General features: G+C 41.3%; 1 protein-coding gene across 1 annotated transcript; it reads right to left on the reverse strand.

Moving 5' to 3' along the window:
• Positions 1–833: 833 nt before the first annotated feature.
• LOC131220286 (G-type lectin S-receptor-like serine/threonine-protein kinase At1g11300) lies at positions 834–15,522 on the reverse strand. The gene is made up of 7 exons (XM_058215236.1): positions 14,228–15,522; positions 12,628–12,738; positions 11,602–11,822; positions 3,310–3,520; positions 2,761–2,998; positions 1,954–2,104; positions 834–1,348 (listed from the first exon to the last, which is right to left on the reverse strand). Exons 1-7 carry the CDS (start codon positions 15,501–15,503, stop codon positions 1,043–1,045), a joined length of 2,514 nt encoding a protein of 837 aa, XP_058071219.1. The 5' UTR covers positions 15,504–15,522; the 3' UTR covers positions 834–1,042.
• Positions 15,523–16,904: the final 1,382 nt, after the last annotated feature.

The following is a 16,904-nucleotide window of genomic DNA, read 5'->3' on the forward strand; positions in this document are numbered from 1 at the left end:
TGGTCATGAGATTCGTGCATCCACCACTGGCTTAGCATGATCGGCCCCCTTCTGCCGCCGCCCAAGTCCCCTAAGATATCCTTGGATCTATATTGCACAACCTTGAGAATCTTTATTCTGCTACCAAAGCCATCTAAGGTCCAGGTGGTCAAATGGAGTAGACCCCAACAAGGTTGGATCAAAATCAACGTTGATGGTTCGGCACGTGGCAACATAGGCCCTTCATGGGGAGGGGGTCTTGGCAGAAGTAGCTCGGGAGATTTTCTCTTCGCTTTCGCAATTGGTTACGGATTCGGTTCCAATACTCGGGCTGAGATCAGGGTGATCCTAGATGGTCTCACCCAGTGTAGGGACCTTGGTTTCACTAAAGTGGAGGTGGCTTGTGATTTTAAATCAGTGGTGTCCGCCCTCCCTTATCCTAATCTTCCCTCATGGTCCATGTGGTATTAGAAGACTAGGATCAACTCTCTTAAGAACTTTTTGGAGGTGCGCTTCGCCCATATCCCTATGAAGGCAAATGCTGTTGCGGATGGCCTGGCTCGAATGGGGAGCGATGGGCAAATGGACTACGGTTTGTTAGGTGATCTCCACCCATCTATTCGTGGCTCTTTATTCCTTGCCAAAATTGGTCTGGGAAGCCCGCGGGTGGGCTGATTTTGTCATAGATTCCTATGCAGTTTTGTTCTCTGCTTACGATAGATGGGCCCATCCAATTCGGGCCTGCCCGAATTCCTAGGCTGTATAGCCGTTGCTGTATTCTCCTTTTGAAATGAATACATTACAATTTTTTATTTTTTATTTTTTATTTAAAAAAAAGAAGAAGGAGAAGAAGAAGAAGGATATAACTACTTGCAAGAGTAGACATCCAATGAGATAAAAGATTGTTCATCGGCAGGACCCAACATGCCTGCATCGAACGAACTGTGGTCAATATCTTATAACCATCCATTTTCTGCTACGTGTGTCGCCCGTCAATGGCCGGGCTAGATATGGATCGAGCCACGTTGGTGGTTGTGGAGTGATTAGCCATCTTGTTTTTGTGTCAGCGGCCATGAATCGTCGTCATGGTGACTTCACTTACTGAGAAAATTCCATGGTTCTGTGCCGACTCTGATTTTGTGGAATTTCTGCTTATGGTAAATGCGGGCGGTTTGGGCGTTGGAAGAGTCGCAATTTCACTGCCAAGCATGAACACCACCGATGCCATGGTGGGCCTATCTGCCTCGAATTCTTGCACACACAAGAGTCCCACATGGATGCATCTCAGCACTTCCGATTTGGAGACAGAGCCTCCCAGAACTGGATCGATCATCTCCAACATCTTGTCTTCGTTCCACAACCGCCATGCCTGAACCAGTTTCAAAATCATCGTTACAAGGCAAAATCGAAAGATTTAAAATCCATTTCAAAAGATATATGTGGACATTTAGGGCCTGTTTGTATCTAAAGTCACTTAAGTTACTTATGTCACAAGTAACTTATCTTAATTTCTACTTATTAAGAAAATAAGTATGTTTGGTAAACAACATAGTTATCAGCTTCTCTTCTCTTTCATCTCTCCTATCCCTCTTTTCAGAAACTTATGAAAAGTAGAAAATCAAAAAAAAAAAAAAAAAGAAAGCTGAAGTGATTATGTAGTAATAGTTTCTTGTTACTAATCATAAACCAAACTTATCTGAAATAAGTTACTTGTCTACTGCTGTCAGTAGAAAAAGTAACTTATTTGGTGGTATCCAAACAGGCCCTTACGGACGTATTTGGATGCTCAATCGAATAATTCGATAAGATAGAAGTGGAAATGGCCATGGTGGGGCAAGTCGCTAATGGAATTTCCAACCATTTGCGAAGTTCCAAAATACATCGAATTGCAGTTTATACGTAACAATTTCATTCAACCAAGCATCCAAACGAATCATATATCATGGATTGTGAACATGGTTTATGTATACTTACGTAACCCAACAAGCTCAATGACCCTGTCTGAGGATAGAAACCTGTGTTCCTCATACCGCTCACAATCTCTAACAACAAGATCCCGTAGCTGAATACATCGGATTTCTCTGAAAACCGTCCTTGCATGGCATACTCAGGTGACATATATCCACTGCATTTTACAGTTTAAGAGAGTATGATTATCATTTAAATGTTTGTTAGAAATAATCAAAAGCGATTATTGTTTGGATTTATTTCGGTTGATAACTAGCAAATCAAAGAGAAGTAAACAATAGAGAAGGCTATCTAAACTTCCAAATAATGTGGAAATCCAGGAAATCTCAAATTTTAATAAAAATATAGAAATGGCTCCAAAATGTAATATTTTCCACTCGGGCTGTGTTTGGATGCAATTAAATTGAAGTATGAACATTCAATTTATTGATGTCAGTGTAAATTGAACTGATTCAAATCATTGCTATTTAACTCGGACTTGTTCTGAAAAGTTTCAAATCACCAACAAATGGAAACCACTAAAATAACTTCAATATTTGTTCTTAGTTTTCATAGAGGGAAATAGCTCTTAAAATTGCTGATATGTTCCTTTAAAGTGCTCCACTTTAAAAATATACAGATCACAATTCAATTGGATAGTGCATCCAAACACACCTTTGGGTGTAATTAGTGCTTTGTCTATGCACTAACAAATACCATAGAATCAATCTTAACCATCACCAGCAAAAGGATTTTATTCAACATACTATATGAAATGTAAAATTATTTGATTTTTGAACTAATTGAATCTCACTGGAATGAGTTTCAACTTACTATGTCCCAACAACCCTGTTTGTTCTTGCTAGAATCTGATCTCCTCCAAAAATCCTTGCTGTTCCGAAGTCTGATATTTTCGGATTCAAGCTTCCATCCAACAGAATATTACTGGCTTTTAGATCCCGATGAATTATCTTCAATCGGGAGTCTCGATGAAGGTAAAGAAGCCCACGAGCGATCCCTTCGACAATGTGGAAGCGTCTCACCCAATCTAGTACTGCTTTTTGGTTGGGATCTGAACCCATATGTTCAATTGAACTAGTTAATCATCTATTCATTGAGTTAAAGAAAAAAAATAAAATGTATGTAATCAATAGATTCAAGTATATTAAACCAAATTTATATAGGCTACATTGCCACATGGTTTTTGCGACATTCATTAAATGGTGGGCCTCCAATTTGTTGGACGTATTGCAAATGTAACATAGCCCAAAAATGACACTGATTAGATGACTTTTTCATATGGCATTGGTGTACCATCCACCAAATCATTAGGATCATCCGAGAGAGAGAGAGAGAGAGAGAGAGAGAGAGAGAGAATCAAACCGAAGAGGAAGGAATCCAAGCTCTTGTTTGGCATGTATTCATACACCAGAAGCTTCTCTTCTCCTTCAATGCAACACCCCAATAGCTTAACAAGATTCCTGTGTTGAAGTTTGGAGATTAGGATAACCTCATTCTTGAATTCCTGTAAGCCTTGTCCAGAGCTCTTGGATAGCCTTTTCACTGCTACTTCCTGTCCCTCCGGAAGCATGCCCTGGACACCATCATGGAAATTATAAGATTCTCTAAATGTGTCAATCAATATAGACCGTCCAACTGATATGCCACCTCATGTATGGACCCTTGATCAAAATGGCTGCATTAATTAGATGTTCCTATCAGTTGGATCCAATAGAAATTTCTGTCCAGATTCCAGACCATGGCCTTGAACTTTTATTTACGGGTTAGTGGATTCTCGATTGGCTCACCTTATAGGCCCTCACTTATCTAGGCAACACTAATTGGAATATGAAGAAGGGATGAACATGATGAGGTCGATCACCATCTTCCTCAAGGATAACTACTCCGAATCCACGAAGCTTCTTTGAACTCCTCACAGAGACTTCTCGAATCCATGAGGAAAGAAAGCAAGAAAATAGAAATAAATTCTAATAAATTCGAAATTTGATTGATGAATGAAATAAACGAGTTCACAACCCTTTAAATAGGGAAATCAAGCAATGGGAGAGAAATCAGAAGCAAACTACAACTAAAATTCCTAGAATTCACAACTTACTATAAATAGTAAACTTACTATTTATAAGCAGTCATGATGTCCACTAGTACGCAAGGTTTTTGGCCAAAATTAGTAAGTGTCCTATTTAGCTGAACCACGACGTTCTTCTATTAATTCTAAGCACTTTTCATGTTGGACGCAACTCCTAAAGTCCAATAGATGAAGAGTTATACTGAAACTAAAACTTACTATAAATAGTAAAAACAAAAATAAAACGGGAATTTAACCATCGATCTGGTGGTATTTTGCAAATTCGGAGTGCGCATGCCGGGTTGGGTGGCTAAAGTAGCTCGTCCTACCCCAAAATTATATATGGTACTTCGAATAGTTCATTCTAAATTGCGAGATACGCCTGATTTAAGGTCTGATGGTCTGAATCCCTTCTGTCATCAACCGGGCCTTTTCTGATCTATCTTGGCCATGAAGTTGTTCGCAACCCGCTCTACGTCAGTCCCCTCCACTTTAAAAGAACTCGTCCTCGAGTTCTCTTCCTACTTTGGTTCATAATACTCGGTGAGGTCTACGACGTTGAAAGTTTGGGGGATCGCCATGTCATTTGGAAGGTCAACAACATAAGCGTTGTCATTGATCTTTAGGATGATTGGTATCAGTTCAGTCTTCTTATTCTTTAATTTGTTGTACGTCCAGGTCAAAAATCTTTCTTTGCACAAATGGACCATAACGAGGTCGCCCACCTCGAACACTTTTTGTCGCCGATGCTTGTCCGTTTGTTCCTTATACTTATCGTTCGAGGCATGTAGCTTGGTCTGCACCTCCACATGGATGCCTATGATCCTGTCTACCATATGTTCTACTTTAATGCTTATGCTTAGGAGTTTGGGCAGAGGGACCAAGTCAAGTGTATGACGAGGCACTCGTCCGTAAATAATATGGAATGGGGACTTCCCTATTGAGTGGTTCACGATGTTGTTGAATGCAAATTCCTCTTAAGACAAGGCTAGATCCCACTGCTTTGATTTTTCACCTGAAATATAATGAAGGAGGTTTCCCAACGTGCGATTCATAACTTCAGTCTGCCCATCAGTCTGTGGGTGGTAGGCGCTACTGGACTGAAGCCATGTACCGAATCAAGTCTACAAAGTCTGTCAAAAGTGCCTAATGAACTTTGTGTCATGGTTAGAAGTAATAGTTTTGGAAACCCCATGTAGCCGCACGACCTCTTTGAAGAAAAATTCGCCACAAGTGTTGCATCGAGGGTCTTTTTGCATGAGATAAAGTATGTCATCTTGAAGAAACGATCTACTACCATGAATACCGAATCTATGTCACATTGTGTTCTTGAGAGACCAAGCATAAAGTCCATAGATAAATACTCCTAAGGGCCGTTAGACACAGGTAACGGGGTATAGAGGCCCGTATTCTGAGATTGTCCCTTGGAGGTTTGACAAACATGACAACGTTGTACTGATTATCTCACATCACATACCAATTGCGGCTAGTAATACCGCTCCTCCACAAGAGCTCGCGTCTTGTCTTGTCTAAGGTGTCCACCAATGCTTTCTCTATATAGCTTCTGAATAATCTGCTCCCTCAGAGAACTTTGGGGGATGCACAATCGATTCCCTTTGAAGAAGAAATCATCCTATATATATAGGTCATTAGGATGACCTTCTTGGCACTTCATCGAAGAATCTTTAAAGTCACCGTTTTCGGTATACAACTCCTTGAGACAGTCGAAGCCGATCACCTCATTGCTCATTATAACAAGTAGTGATGCACAACGGCAAAGTGCATCACCCACCTTGTTCTGCTGCCCTGACTTGTGCTTTAGAAAGAACGTAAATTCCTGTAAAAATGCAACCCATCTATCATCCACACGATTCATGTTAGTCTGACTATTAATAAACTTTAATGCTTAATAGCCAGTGTACAAAACAAATTTTCTTTGAATTAGATAATGTGGTCAATGTCGCAGTGTCTGAACAACCACGTACAACTCAAGCTCATACGTCGACCACTTCTTTCAGACTTCGCTGAGCTTCTCGTTGTAGAAGGCAACTGGCATGCCATCCTATGATAATACTCATCCAATCCAACATATGAGGCGCACACTCAACCTCAAATAGCTTGTCCAAATTAGGAAGAACCAAGACCGGTGTCGTGGGCAAATAATGCTTGATCTCATGAAAGCTCTTGTCAGCCTCATCGGTCCACTGAAACGATCCTTTTTTTGTGCAATCTGTAATAGGCATAAATATCGTGCTAAAATTCAATACGAATCAATGATAAAAAGTCGACAGTTCGTGGAAACTCCTCACTTCATGAATGTTTGTTAGGATCGGCCATTCCCTAATGACTCACACCTTTTTATTGTCCACACAAATGCCCATGGACATCACGACAAATCTTAGGACAACAGGCTGTCCGTTAAAAAGGTACGTTTCTTCAAGTTGAAGTACAAGTTGTTAAATTGTAGGACCTGCAGTACCTGCCTGAGATGTTCCTTGTGATCTGTCTCATTTTGGCTATACATCGAGATGTCATCAAAATATACCACCACAAATCAGCCGATGAATAATTTTAGCACTTGATTCATCAAACGCATAAAAGTGCTTGGTGCATTCAATAAGCTGAAGGGCATGACCAGCTACTCATACAACCCTTCATTGGTCTTGAATATCGTTTTCTACTCATTGCCGGGTCAGATACGAATCTGATGGTACCCGCTCCTTAGATCTAGCTTAGAGAACACCTTGGCACCTTCTAGTATATCGAGCATGTCATCTAAACACGGTATTGGGAACCGATATTTGATAGTAATTTTGTTAATTGCTCTAATGTCGACACACATACGTCAGCTCCTATTTTTTTTGGCATTAATAATGTTGGTACGGCACATAGGCTCATGCTCTCTCAAAAGACCTTTACAGATCAATTCCTTCGCTTCTCCCTGAATTATCTCATACTCCTTCAGACTCATTCGATAATTGATGTAGAGTGGGTCGCGGACAGTTACATGGCTAAGATGGATCAGAAAAGGCCCGGTCGACGACAGAAGTGATCCAGACCATCGAACCTTAAATCGGGCATATCTTGCAATCCGGAATGAGTTATCTGACGTAAAATATATGATTTTGGGGTAGAACGAGCTACTTTAGCCAACCAACCCAGCTATGCTGGGTTGCGCAGCCCGGAATTGTGATTCCCTGTTTCAATTTCGTTTTTACTATAAATAGTAAGTTTTAGTTTGATTATAACTCTTCATCCGTCGGGCTTTAGGAGTTGCGCCCAACGTGAAAAGAGCTTAGAATAATTAGGAGAACGGGTTGGTGAAGCCAAATAGGACACTTACTATTTTTGGCCGAAAACCTTGCGCACTAGTAGACACCACGACCGTCTATAAATAGTAAGTTTACTATTTATAGTAAGTCGCGGATTCTAAGAGTTTGAGTTGTAGTTTGATTCTAATTTCTTTCCCATTGCTTGGTACCCCTATTTAAAGGGTTGTAAACTCGTTTTTATTCATCAATTAATCAATTTCGAATTTATTAGAATTTATTTCTATTTTCTGCTTTCTTTCCTCGTGGATTCGAGAAGTCTCTATGAGGAGTCCAGAGAAGCTCCGTGGATTCGGAGTAGTTATCCTCATCACGTTCATCAAAGCAATGGTCTTCGTCTACGGCCTCATTTTCAGTGCCCCCTTCGTTTATAGTCAAGTGTGTCAAGTCATCAGGTAAATCTTTGGGTCAAACTTCTTTGAATTTGTTTAGCAATAGTCTTAAACTTGAATGAATGTTTGAAGGTTTTGATTCTTCGCCCTTCACCACTACACTGTATACCTCGCTAGTTTCCTTTGATTCTTCCATGAAATTTCGAATGGACAAGAGGGAATTCACCTCCACTTTAGAAGCTTCAGGGTGGTTCTCTGGTGCTATAAGGGCAAGCGTTATTTTTCGATTATCCTTGATGAAGACGAAGACATTGTCTTATCCTCGATGGGTCGTATCACAGTCCATCTACCAGGGTTGACCAAGTAACATATGGCATGCTTCCATGTTGACCACGTCACAAAGTATTTGATCCTTATAATTTTTGCCAATTGAAAATGAGAAGGATGTTTTGTTGTTGGTAACTGCAACTTGTCCCACGGAGAAGGATGTTTGAGAAGGATGTTTTATTGTTGATAACTGCAACTTGTCCACCATTACTCTCGAGATGATGTTTTCACTACTGCCACTGTTTATAATTACATCACAGACTGTTCCATCACAGACTATTCCATTGACAAGCGCAGTGGCGATCGTGATCCTACCGCCAGTGGGAAGATCGGGGTATCTAAACCATTATCGGCAAGGAATTGAAGCTGCATTTGATGGAGAAGAGCAGGAGAATCGAAGAAGCGGTGAAAGATCTGCTGAAAGGGTATCAGAAGAAGAGCGATTTTCTTAAAGAGGTGATGAGAAGCATACATGATCATGGCCATGACCATGATGATGATGGGTATTCAAGCTCCAATCTTTTCAAGCTTGAAATGCCGATTCAAAGGTATAGAGAAGAACTTCCCGTGTATGAAACGACTCGTTTCGAAACGAATCGTGCCATTGCTAGTGGTCTGATTCGGTAAATATGTTATCTTTCGAGGGTAAATTGGAGCAATGGTGTTTTCTAATTACTTGGATTTTGGGGTTAATTTTGATAAACAGTTCTCTAAAAAAAATATTGTGTCGCTGTGTATGTAACTCCTTCCGTGGGGGCGTACAGTAATTGCTTCACAACTAAAGATTCATCATGATCCTCGCCCGTCAATTCATCATCATCTGCTCCTTCCTCTGCTTCCTGTTCATGTTCATCAAAGCCAGGGTCTTCTTCTCCAACCTCACCTTCATTGCCCCCTTCGTTTATGGTCAAGTGTGTTGTGGGACGTGCAGGACAAGTGTTTAATTAGTGGCCCGGTTAGCCATAACGGTAACAATTGTTTGACCTTGGCTGAGCATAAGGATTTGGAATCCTACTCGGGCCCGCTGTTATGGGTGCTACACGTTGAGGTTAAGATGAGTCGCTCCCTGTATCATGGCTTACGGTTGCAGGTGGTTGAGGACGTTCTCCTACTGGTTCTTTTCCTCGTGCCAACAGTGGATCCTGTGTGGGACCCGTCATGAGGAGTCGAGTTAAAGGATAGGGCCGAGTAAGAACTCTTGCATTTTGCATTTCTGTCCTACCTGCTAATTAAACTGCTTTATCCATCTATAAATCGTGAATTGTCGGTCATAATTCACCTATAAATCGTGCTACCTTCTGTGATTCGGTTTCTAACAGGTCGTTTCATGTCGCCAACCACTGAAATTTTTCAGTGTAGTGGTGACAGTTCGATTCCCCTATCGGCAATTTTGATATTGCTGGAATAGTACTTGCTCATAATCACTATGAAGGAATCGTGATTGAAGAAGGTGCCTCATCCATGGACATGATGAGATGGGTGCCCTATTCTTTCGGGCACGAGAGAGCTGTAATTGCTCCCACCATGGAGAAGCACCAGATTTTAATTTAAATGCTACTAATTTTTACATTTTTATGCTTTGGCACATCCATGTAATCAAAATATCGTTCTACTTCGGATAGCCAGTTGAGGAAATCTTATATGCGTAATAAACCGTTAAAACTAGGAAGTTCAGCCTTACCTCGATAGTCTCTTTTAGCACGATCTACATGATCGCTTTCATGGATTGGTCGTCGGGCAAAACCTTCATTAAGGTCATTGTCGTTAGAATTTGAATCATCTGCTGCGGCCCTATGAATCACCACTGGTAGTGCTCTACGAAAATCGGGGTAGTGTCGTATAGTAACCACAAGTGGTGGAGTATCACCTAGGGCTCGAGGCGGAAGTAGCGCATCCACCAGACGGTCGAGGGTTGTCTACAGCCTTTATATAGTCAACTGACTCTTCCAGTGAAAAACTTCCATTCTTTTCGAAAAGTAAAGAATCACTATATCACTGTCCACGAGATTTTGATTCATACCTTCATCATTTGTCATTGGCACGAGAGGAGTCCTCGCATTAATACCAATTGATGCAGGGATGAATGTGATGAGGTCGATCGCCGTCTTTCTCAAGGATAAATACTCCAAATCTACAGAGCTTATCTGGACTCTTCACATAGACTTCTCAAATCCATGAGGAAAGAAAGCAAGAAAATAGAAATAAATTCTAATAAATTCAAAATTTGATTGATGAATGAAATAAACGAGTTCACAACCCTTTAAATAGCGATACCAAACAATGGGAGAGAAATCAGAAGCAAACTATAACTAAAACTCCTAGAATTCGCAACTTACTATTTATAGATGATCATGATGTCTACTACTGCACAAAGTTTTTAGCCAAAAATAGTAAGTGTCCTATTTGGCCGAATCACAATGTTCTTCTATTAATTCTAAGCACTTTTTTTGTGTTGGACGAACCTCTTAAAGCTCAATAGATGAAGAGTTATACTAAAACTAAAACTTACTATAAATAGTGAAAATGGAGATAAAACGAGAGTTTGACTGTCGATCTGGCGGTATTTCACAAATTCGGCATATGCAACCTGGCCATGCTGGGTTTAGTGGCTAAAGTAGCTCGTCCTACCCCAAAATCATATATGGTATGTCGAATAGTTTATTTCGGATTGTGAGATATGCCTAATTTAAGGTCTGATGGTCCAGATCACTTCTGTCGTCGACCAGGCCTTTTCTGATCCATCTTCACCATGAAGTTGTCCACGACCCTCTCTACATCATATGTGTGGTCCATAGCCTAGTGGCACCAATTGAATGAGACACGTTATGGGTAGATGGGGTCCGTTGGGTGTCCAGGCCTGGCCCACCTCTGGGCAGGCTCGGGTAGGAGCATCGACAGTAGGGCCAGGCTCTGATTAAAAATTCAGGCTCGTTGCCGATCAGGCCAGGTTTGCCATGTACAACAGCGGGTCATCCCGGCCTAAGTCCAGCCGGACCCAGCCCATTAGGGTTTGCAAGGGCAACTCTGTAGTAGAAATGATATGTGAAAATCCTTATTAATTACTCCTTACGTTACTGCTCAAACCCGAGCCTCCCACATCTCTGTCTATGCTCTAATAACCCTCAGACTCAGGCTCAACTATTTTGACTGGTCACAGCTTGAGCTAGTCTTGGAATTATGTTCAACAATGCAAGCTAGGTTTGGAAAGTGAATGGCCCGGCCCTAAGCCCGTTTACACAACTAGTTCCACATGCCCCATCATGTATTTGATCCAGGACATTCATCATACAGTCCCGTATAGAAGTGCTGGCTTCCATCCTAAAAGTCAAGATGGCCCACTTATTGGATATTGTGCAACACATATACAACAAGTGTACCCCATCAGCTATCATTTTTTCTTCCTACATGTGTTGCACTTTTGATACATAGACCAGCAGGATTTTTTGGCCAAGGAACATCTACCATGTGGCCCATGTGATGAACGGCCCAGACCTAGCTCATCATATGTGCCTCATCAGGAGATATGGGGCCATAGAGAGTAGAATAATGTAGCTTTTGCCGAATTTGTTAGAATCATGTGGCCTGAGAAGAGTGTCCTTACCTTATAAACGGGACCAAAACCACCTTCTCCAATCTTATTGGCATCAGAGAAGCTGTTCGTTGCAAATGCTATTTTCCTGAACTCGAATATCGGCAATTCTAGGCCGTTTACTTGCTTTATACCATTTCTCAGTGTATTGGCTTCCGAAGAACTTCTAGAGCCCTCTATTATCCGTGAGCTCGCTTCGAACAGTGTCATTTCCCGCCCTCTGGTCTTCTTTCCTAATCAACAGAGAGAAAAATCAACAAATGTCCACACCGTAGTTTTAGAACTCATGAACTTGACTTGTTACTCAGTTGAGTCAACTCGACTCAGCTAGAACTCGAGCTGAGTCAGCAGTAAATTAACTCTTAATTGTGATTCAGTCCCAACTCAATAAAACTCAACTAGCTGGCCTGACTCAACACGACTTGCAGTTACTGAGTCAAATCCCTGGTCAAGCAGTTTAAAGACTCAATTGTAATATGGCCTCTTCTAATTTAATTATTACATATTGAGTTAAAGACTCAGTTGATTCTTTGTGTTGACTCGAATTAGACAGTCCAAATCTTGGGACTCACTTAAGATGATTGTAATCCGACAATCATATTGAAAGAATGTTTTGGCTGACTGATTGATGGTTAACATTAAAAAACGAGTTTCCATTAATCAGAGGTTAGGATTGTCCATTCAAAAGAGGCCCATTTTTTAGAAGCATGGTTTCAGTGGGTGAACTAGAAACTCAACCGAGTCAACTCTAGCAAACTCAGTCACTAGCATGGCGTGGTTTTTGCTTGGTAAGACTTGTTAACTCGACTCAAAATTCGGCTGACTTGAAATGACTCGGCTTGACGAAAACTGAGTCATTTGAATCAACATTGAACTGAGGAAAAGTCCCATGATTACTGTGGACGATCTGTGGGTGTTGGAGATTCTTGGCACATGATCTATCTACAGTTAGGCCCAGCACACCAATGGCTTGGATCATAAAATTAAGGACCCCACTTGTCAGAATTGAAAACATGAGTATTGATGATGATTGTGTACCTCTTTGTTTGCCCAACCTCCAACACATGATGCAGGCGAAGACACCCAGGATAGCTATTGCCAAAGCAACCAAGGTTCTCCAGATAATTGAATTATTATCTCCCTTTTCACCTGCAATTAGAAGAAAAACAAGTACTCAATTTTTAACCCCAAAAGCACAGTTTTATGACTCAGACGACTCGACGACTCGTCTGAGTCGAATCAGAGTCAGTTGGACCCACTGAGATTCCACACCAAGTAAGAGAAGAAACAAAACATGGAGCAGTTGGTGCACTTAGAAGGAATCACAACAATAGCTGGTGACTTGGCCTCACACTCTCTATCATTAGGGGTTGCTTCAAATTGACCAATCAATTCATTCAAGGAGCACTTGAATTGAAGTCTTGTCTAGTCACTCCCTATTAAGGTTCCTTGATATGAATTGATACGACATCTCCTAAGGGAGTAAGGTTTTAGAGAAGCTGATTGTCAGACATGGCCATATGAGTGGAAGATGAAGTGTTTGAATCTCGGAAGTAGAGAATCTGCTACCGGAATATATTGTCCCAGAAGAGTCTATACTTTCTAGGCACACCTTGCTTGGTGTATGCCATCCAAACCATGCATTAAGTCCATCCCACCATGATGGTGGGATGCTTAAAAACACTATAGAAGATGATGAACAACTGCTCAAAAGCCTCCAAATTCATTTAGAAGACTCATCCTGATTTTTGGTTCTCCAATTTGTACAATGGGGTGACTTTTCTGAACAGATTGGACGCCATGCACATACTATGGTAGGCCCAGGTTCTCCTTGTAGAGTAACCTTGTCTCTATAGGTATTTTGTAGAGGAACCTGCCTCTAACTTTCATATACAACACTTTCTTTCCCTCCAACTCATCAGCCATGGAAGCAAGTTACCATAAAGATAACCTAAGCAAAACATGGATCAATCCACTCATAAAATGGCCCACACCAATAATATTGAGTCCTATCCATCTATTTCACTGGCGTAGCACATCTCAGTAGTGAACTGTGTGAGTTTTCTCATCGAGAGATTTTCATGGAATGGCCTACCATTTGCATGGATCGGATGTTCTACACAGATGCAGCGTCCGAGGGGAAGAATTGGTTTTGAAATTTCACATACAACCATGGTTTTCCAGTCAGGGCCATGGCCTAGCTGGGATGACACGTGCGAGTCTTGGATTGACCCCTATGGTAAAAATCCATGCATGCAAAGGATTTTTTATTTTTTATTTTTATTTATTTTATTATTATTATTATTATTATTATTTTGAACACACGCACACACACCCCACACACTCACGCTGGTGGAATTTCACCACCTATGGGTACTCGAACCCTTGACCGGGAGTTGAAACCCTGAGAGTCTACCACACGAGCAAGAGTAAGGACCCCATGCATGCAAAGGTTGTGTACATTTCTACAAAAATAAATAAACAAATAAAAAAGAAATTTCCAAAACCCTTTAAGAAATAATAATATTTCTTCCACCATTGAAAGAAAACAGATTTTTTTGAAATTTCATGATATATATATATATAATGAAGAGATGAATAATAACGAAAAATTAAAGACCGGAAAATGACCACTTACGGAGTTCGGAAATCGCTAAACGGATGTGAAGATCCTCACCGCCGGAAGGGAACTCTAGAATATCCACCAAATCTCCACCCCAAACCATACACCCAATCCCACTAACATGCGCATAGGCCACACAAGAACAGTTCTTCAGACACCCATCTTCACACTCCTTAGCATTCAAATGCTGCACCCACTCTGAAAAATCAGGCAGTTTCATCCTTCCAAGTTTCAAAAATCCATCACTGCTACAATTCAGTTGGGTTCTTCTAACACACCCACCTGACCAATTCCCCTTATTCCATTCATCGATCGACTTCGGTTCGAACCCTCTCAAACAGCTACACATCTGCGAACCGAACTCCCTACAGACCCCGAACGGGCCACACGTGCCATAGACGTCGCATTGGGTCCGAGGATCTGGCCATGGCACAAACCATTCCTTTCTATTTTCATCCCAATTCTTCTGTGTAAACATGCCATCCCATTCCAACCACAATCTTGAATATCCTTTACTAAAGTACGAATGTGTGTAGTATATCATCCCTTCCTGGATATTAACTACCCTAGGCCCGTTTAAGTAGTTATCATACATTAAAGGCCTTCCCGTGAATATCTTTCCATTCCATTGCCCGCTTCGCCAGTATCGATTCTTACCATTCCATACAAGAAGTTGTGGGATCTCATCTCCGTCGATGCCGAAAGTGAAATTCCCTGCTGCTGGATCGTTGCTGCTCTTCCATGAAGTTAGAACATTTCTCTCGCCTGTCTTGAGATTAACATACAACTCCATCGTAGGTAAGAACGAGTCGGAAAGATCTTTGAAGCTCTCCCATATTACAACTCCATTGCTGCTACTCGAATTTCTTTCTCTCAGAACAAGATTACCGTTATCGAGAATCGTTGCAGTTGAATTTTTCACTGCAGTGGAAGAGTTCGATGACCAGAGAATGTTTCCTCTTCCATCTACAACAGCGAGGTTCCCGTCACCGTTGATTCTGAAAACTCCAGATGAATCACTAAGTGGGTTTTCTCGGTTCGCCACCCAAACGACGGTTTGTGTAGGAACGTTGTGGAACCATGTTCCAACGTAGCGGTTCTTGGAATTGGGAGGGCTAAAGAAGCCGAGTTGGTAGATCTCACCAGTCGAAATGAGGCTTTGTCCTTCTTTGATAAATTGGGTTGGAGTTATGGTGTCGATTGCAGTGCAAAAATGGAGCATGAAGATAAGAAAGAGAGAGAGAGAAAGAAGAAGAGCTCTTACATTCCTGTTGCCGGTTGCAGTAGCCATTTCTCCACAGAAAACTGGTGTTGTTTTCAAAGATAAGTAACTTTATGAATTAGAGAAATTTCAATTTTTAGAGAACTACAAGTTATAACACACCTAGTTGCATTGGGACAGTCTGACAGTCTAATCCATTAATCTAGACCGTTCATTTAGTCCAGCGCACATTTCATGGGCTAGCCTGCAAAAAATCACACTGATCTGATGATACAATCCATCTGGACTTTTTTCTTATAGCCATACATTTTCCTGTCCGTGGATCGGATGGTTAGAATTTCTTAACAAAACTGATTATTTAGAACCACAAGCATCCATGACGTGCCCTAACAAATAGGTGGATGGACTTCTTGATTGGACCTATTTTCCTGCGAATAATCTTCACCGTCCATATAAAAAGCTAATGATCAAATGGTTAAAAATTTTCAGATGGGCATGATACGAAATGAAGAGTCTGGATCAATGGATTAAGCTGTATAAATATCTCAAAGCAAATAGGAGCACTTCATTTTATGGTGCTCGCTCTAAGAGAAGTGGACCATATCTCCATCAATTAATAAAAAGTGGACTAAAACGTTCACAGATTGCCGGTCAATGTGGGATTTCTGGGAGTGTCGTGGACCTTTCGTTGATGGCCTAGACTATAATGTGCTTTTACTACAATTAAGTTTTGGAAACTAATCCACCGTACACATCAGACGTATGCAGTCATTCCAACAGTAAAATTTTTAGGCTGAATTTTCCTTACCTACCCAAGGAAACCAGGAGGAAGGACGAAGAGAGCCGGGCAAAAGAGAAAGTGAGGAGTCCCAGCCAAAATTGGGATAGAGAAATGGGGGAGGGAAGTGGAGCATGGATATGACCGTGACAAATCCACTCCGTCCATCAGTTCTGGAAGAGAAAAATAGTACAAAAAATTAAAAATTAGGCGGAACAAAAGCTTTGGTGATTCACACCAAATGAAACGGTGGGAATGGAAATGTTCACCATTGAAACCTTCCTCGAACTGATCATGATGTTTATATGCCATCGAAACCGTTTATAGAGTTATTACTACTCAGATAAACTGCAGGTACAATTATCATCGTGACACAAGACTTTTGTAGCCCCACAAAGATTTCAATGGTGGGCGTTCAATCCCCGCTGTTGCGCCTGGTATGACCCGCATGAGTTTTGGGTCTGCCTGATTTTTAGATTCGTGACCCACGGTGGTTTGGCAAAACTGATGAACCGAGTGGATTTGTCACGGGCATATACGTGGGCTCCACATAGCTTCCAACAATAAGGGGCGCATGAATATATGGGGGCACAGGCATCCTGCTTCCGAAGTGGGTTGGGTGGGCTTTAAGGTCAACAATCCCGGCCTACGTTATAGGCAGGTTGAGGAGGATAAGGGCAGCTAGCCTAGTC

The sequence above is a fragment of the Magnolia sinica genome, chromosome 12 (assembly GCF_029962835.1).
Source record: "Magnolia sinica isolate HGM2019 chromosome 12, MsV1, whole genome shotgun sequence".
NCBI lineage: Eukaryota > Viridiplantae > Streptophyta > Magnoliopsida > Magnoliales > Magnoliaceae > Magnolia > Magnolia sinica.

Bases quoted from the DNA above. Each gene is read 5' to 3' on its own strand.
- LOC131220286 (XM_058215236.1), bottom strand. From the start codon at position 15,503: ATGGCTACTGCAACCGGCAACAGGAATGTAAGAGCTCTTCTTCTTTCT. The intron at 3,521-11,601 runs GTAAGGACACTC...GATGGTGTCCAG, and splicing joins GTTTTGGTCCCGTTTATAAG to GGCATGCTTCCGGAGGGACA. The intron at 1,349-1,953 runs GTAAGTATACAT...AAACTGGTTCAG, and splicing joins CATTGAGCTTGTTGGGTTAC to GCATGGCGGTTGTGGAACGA.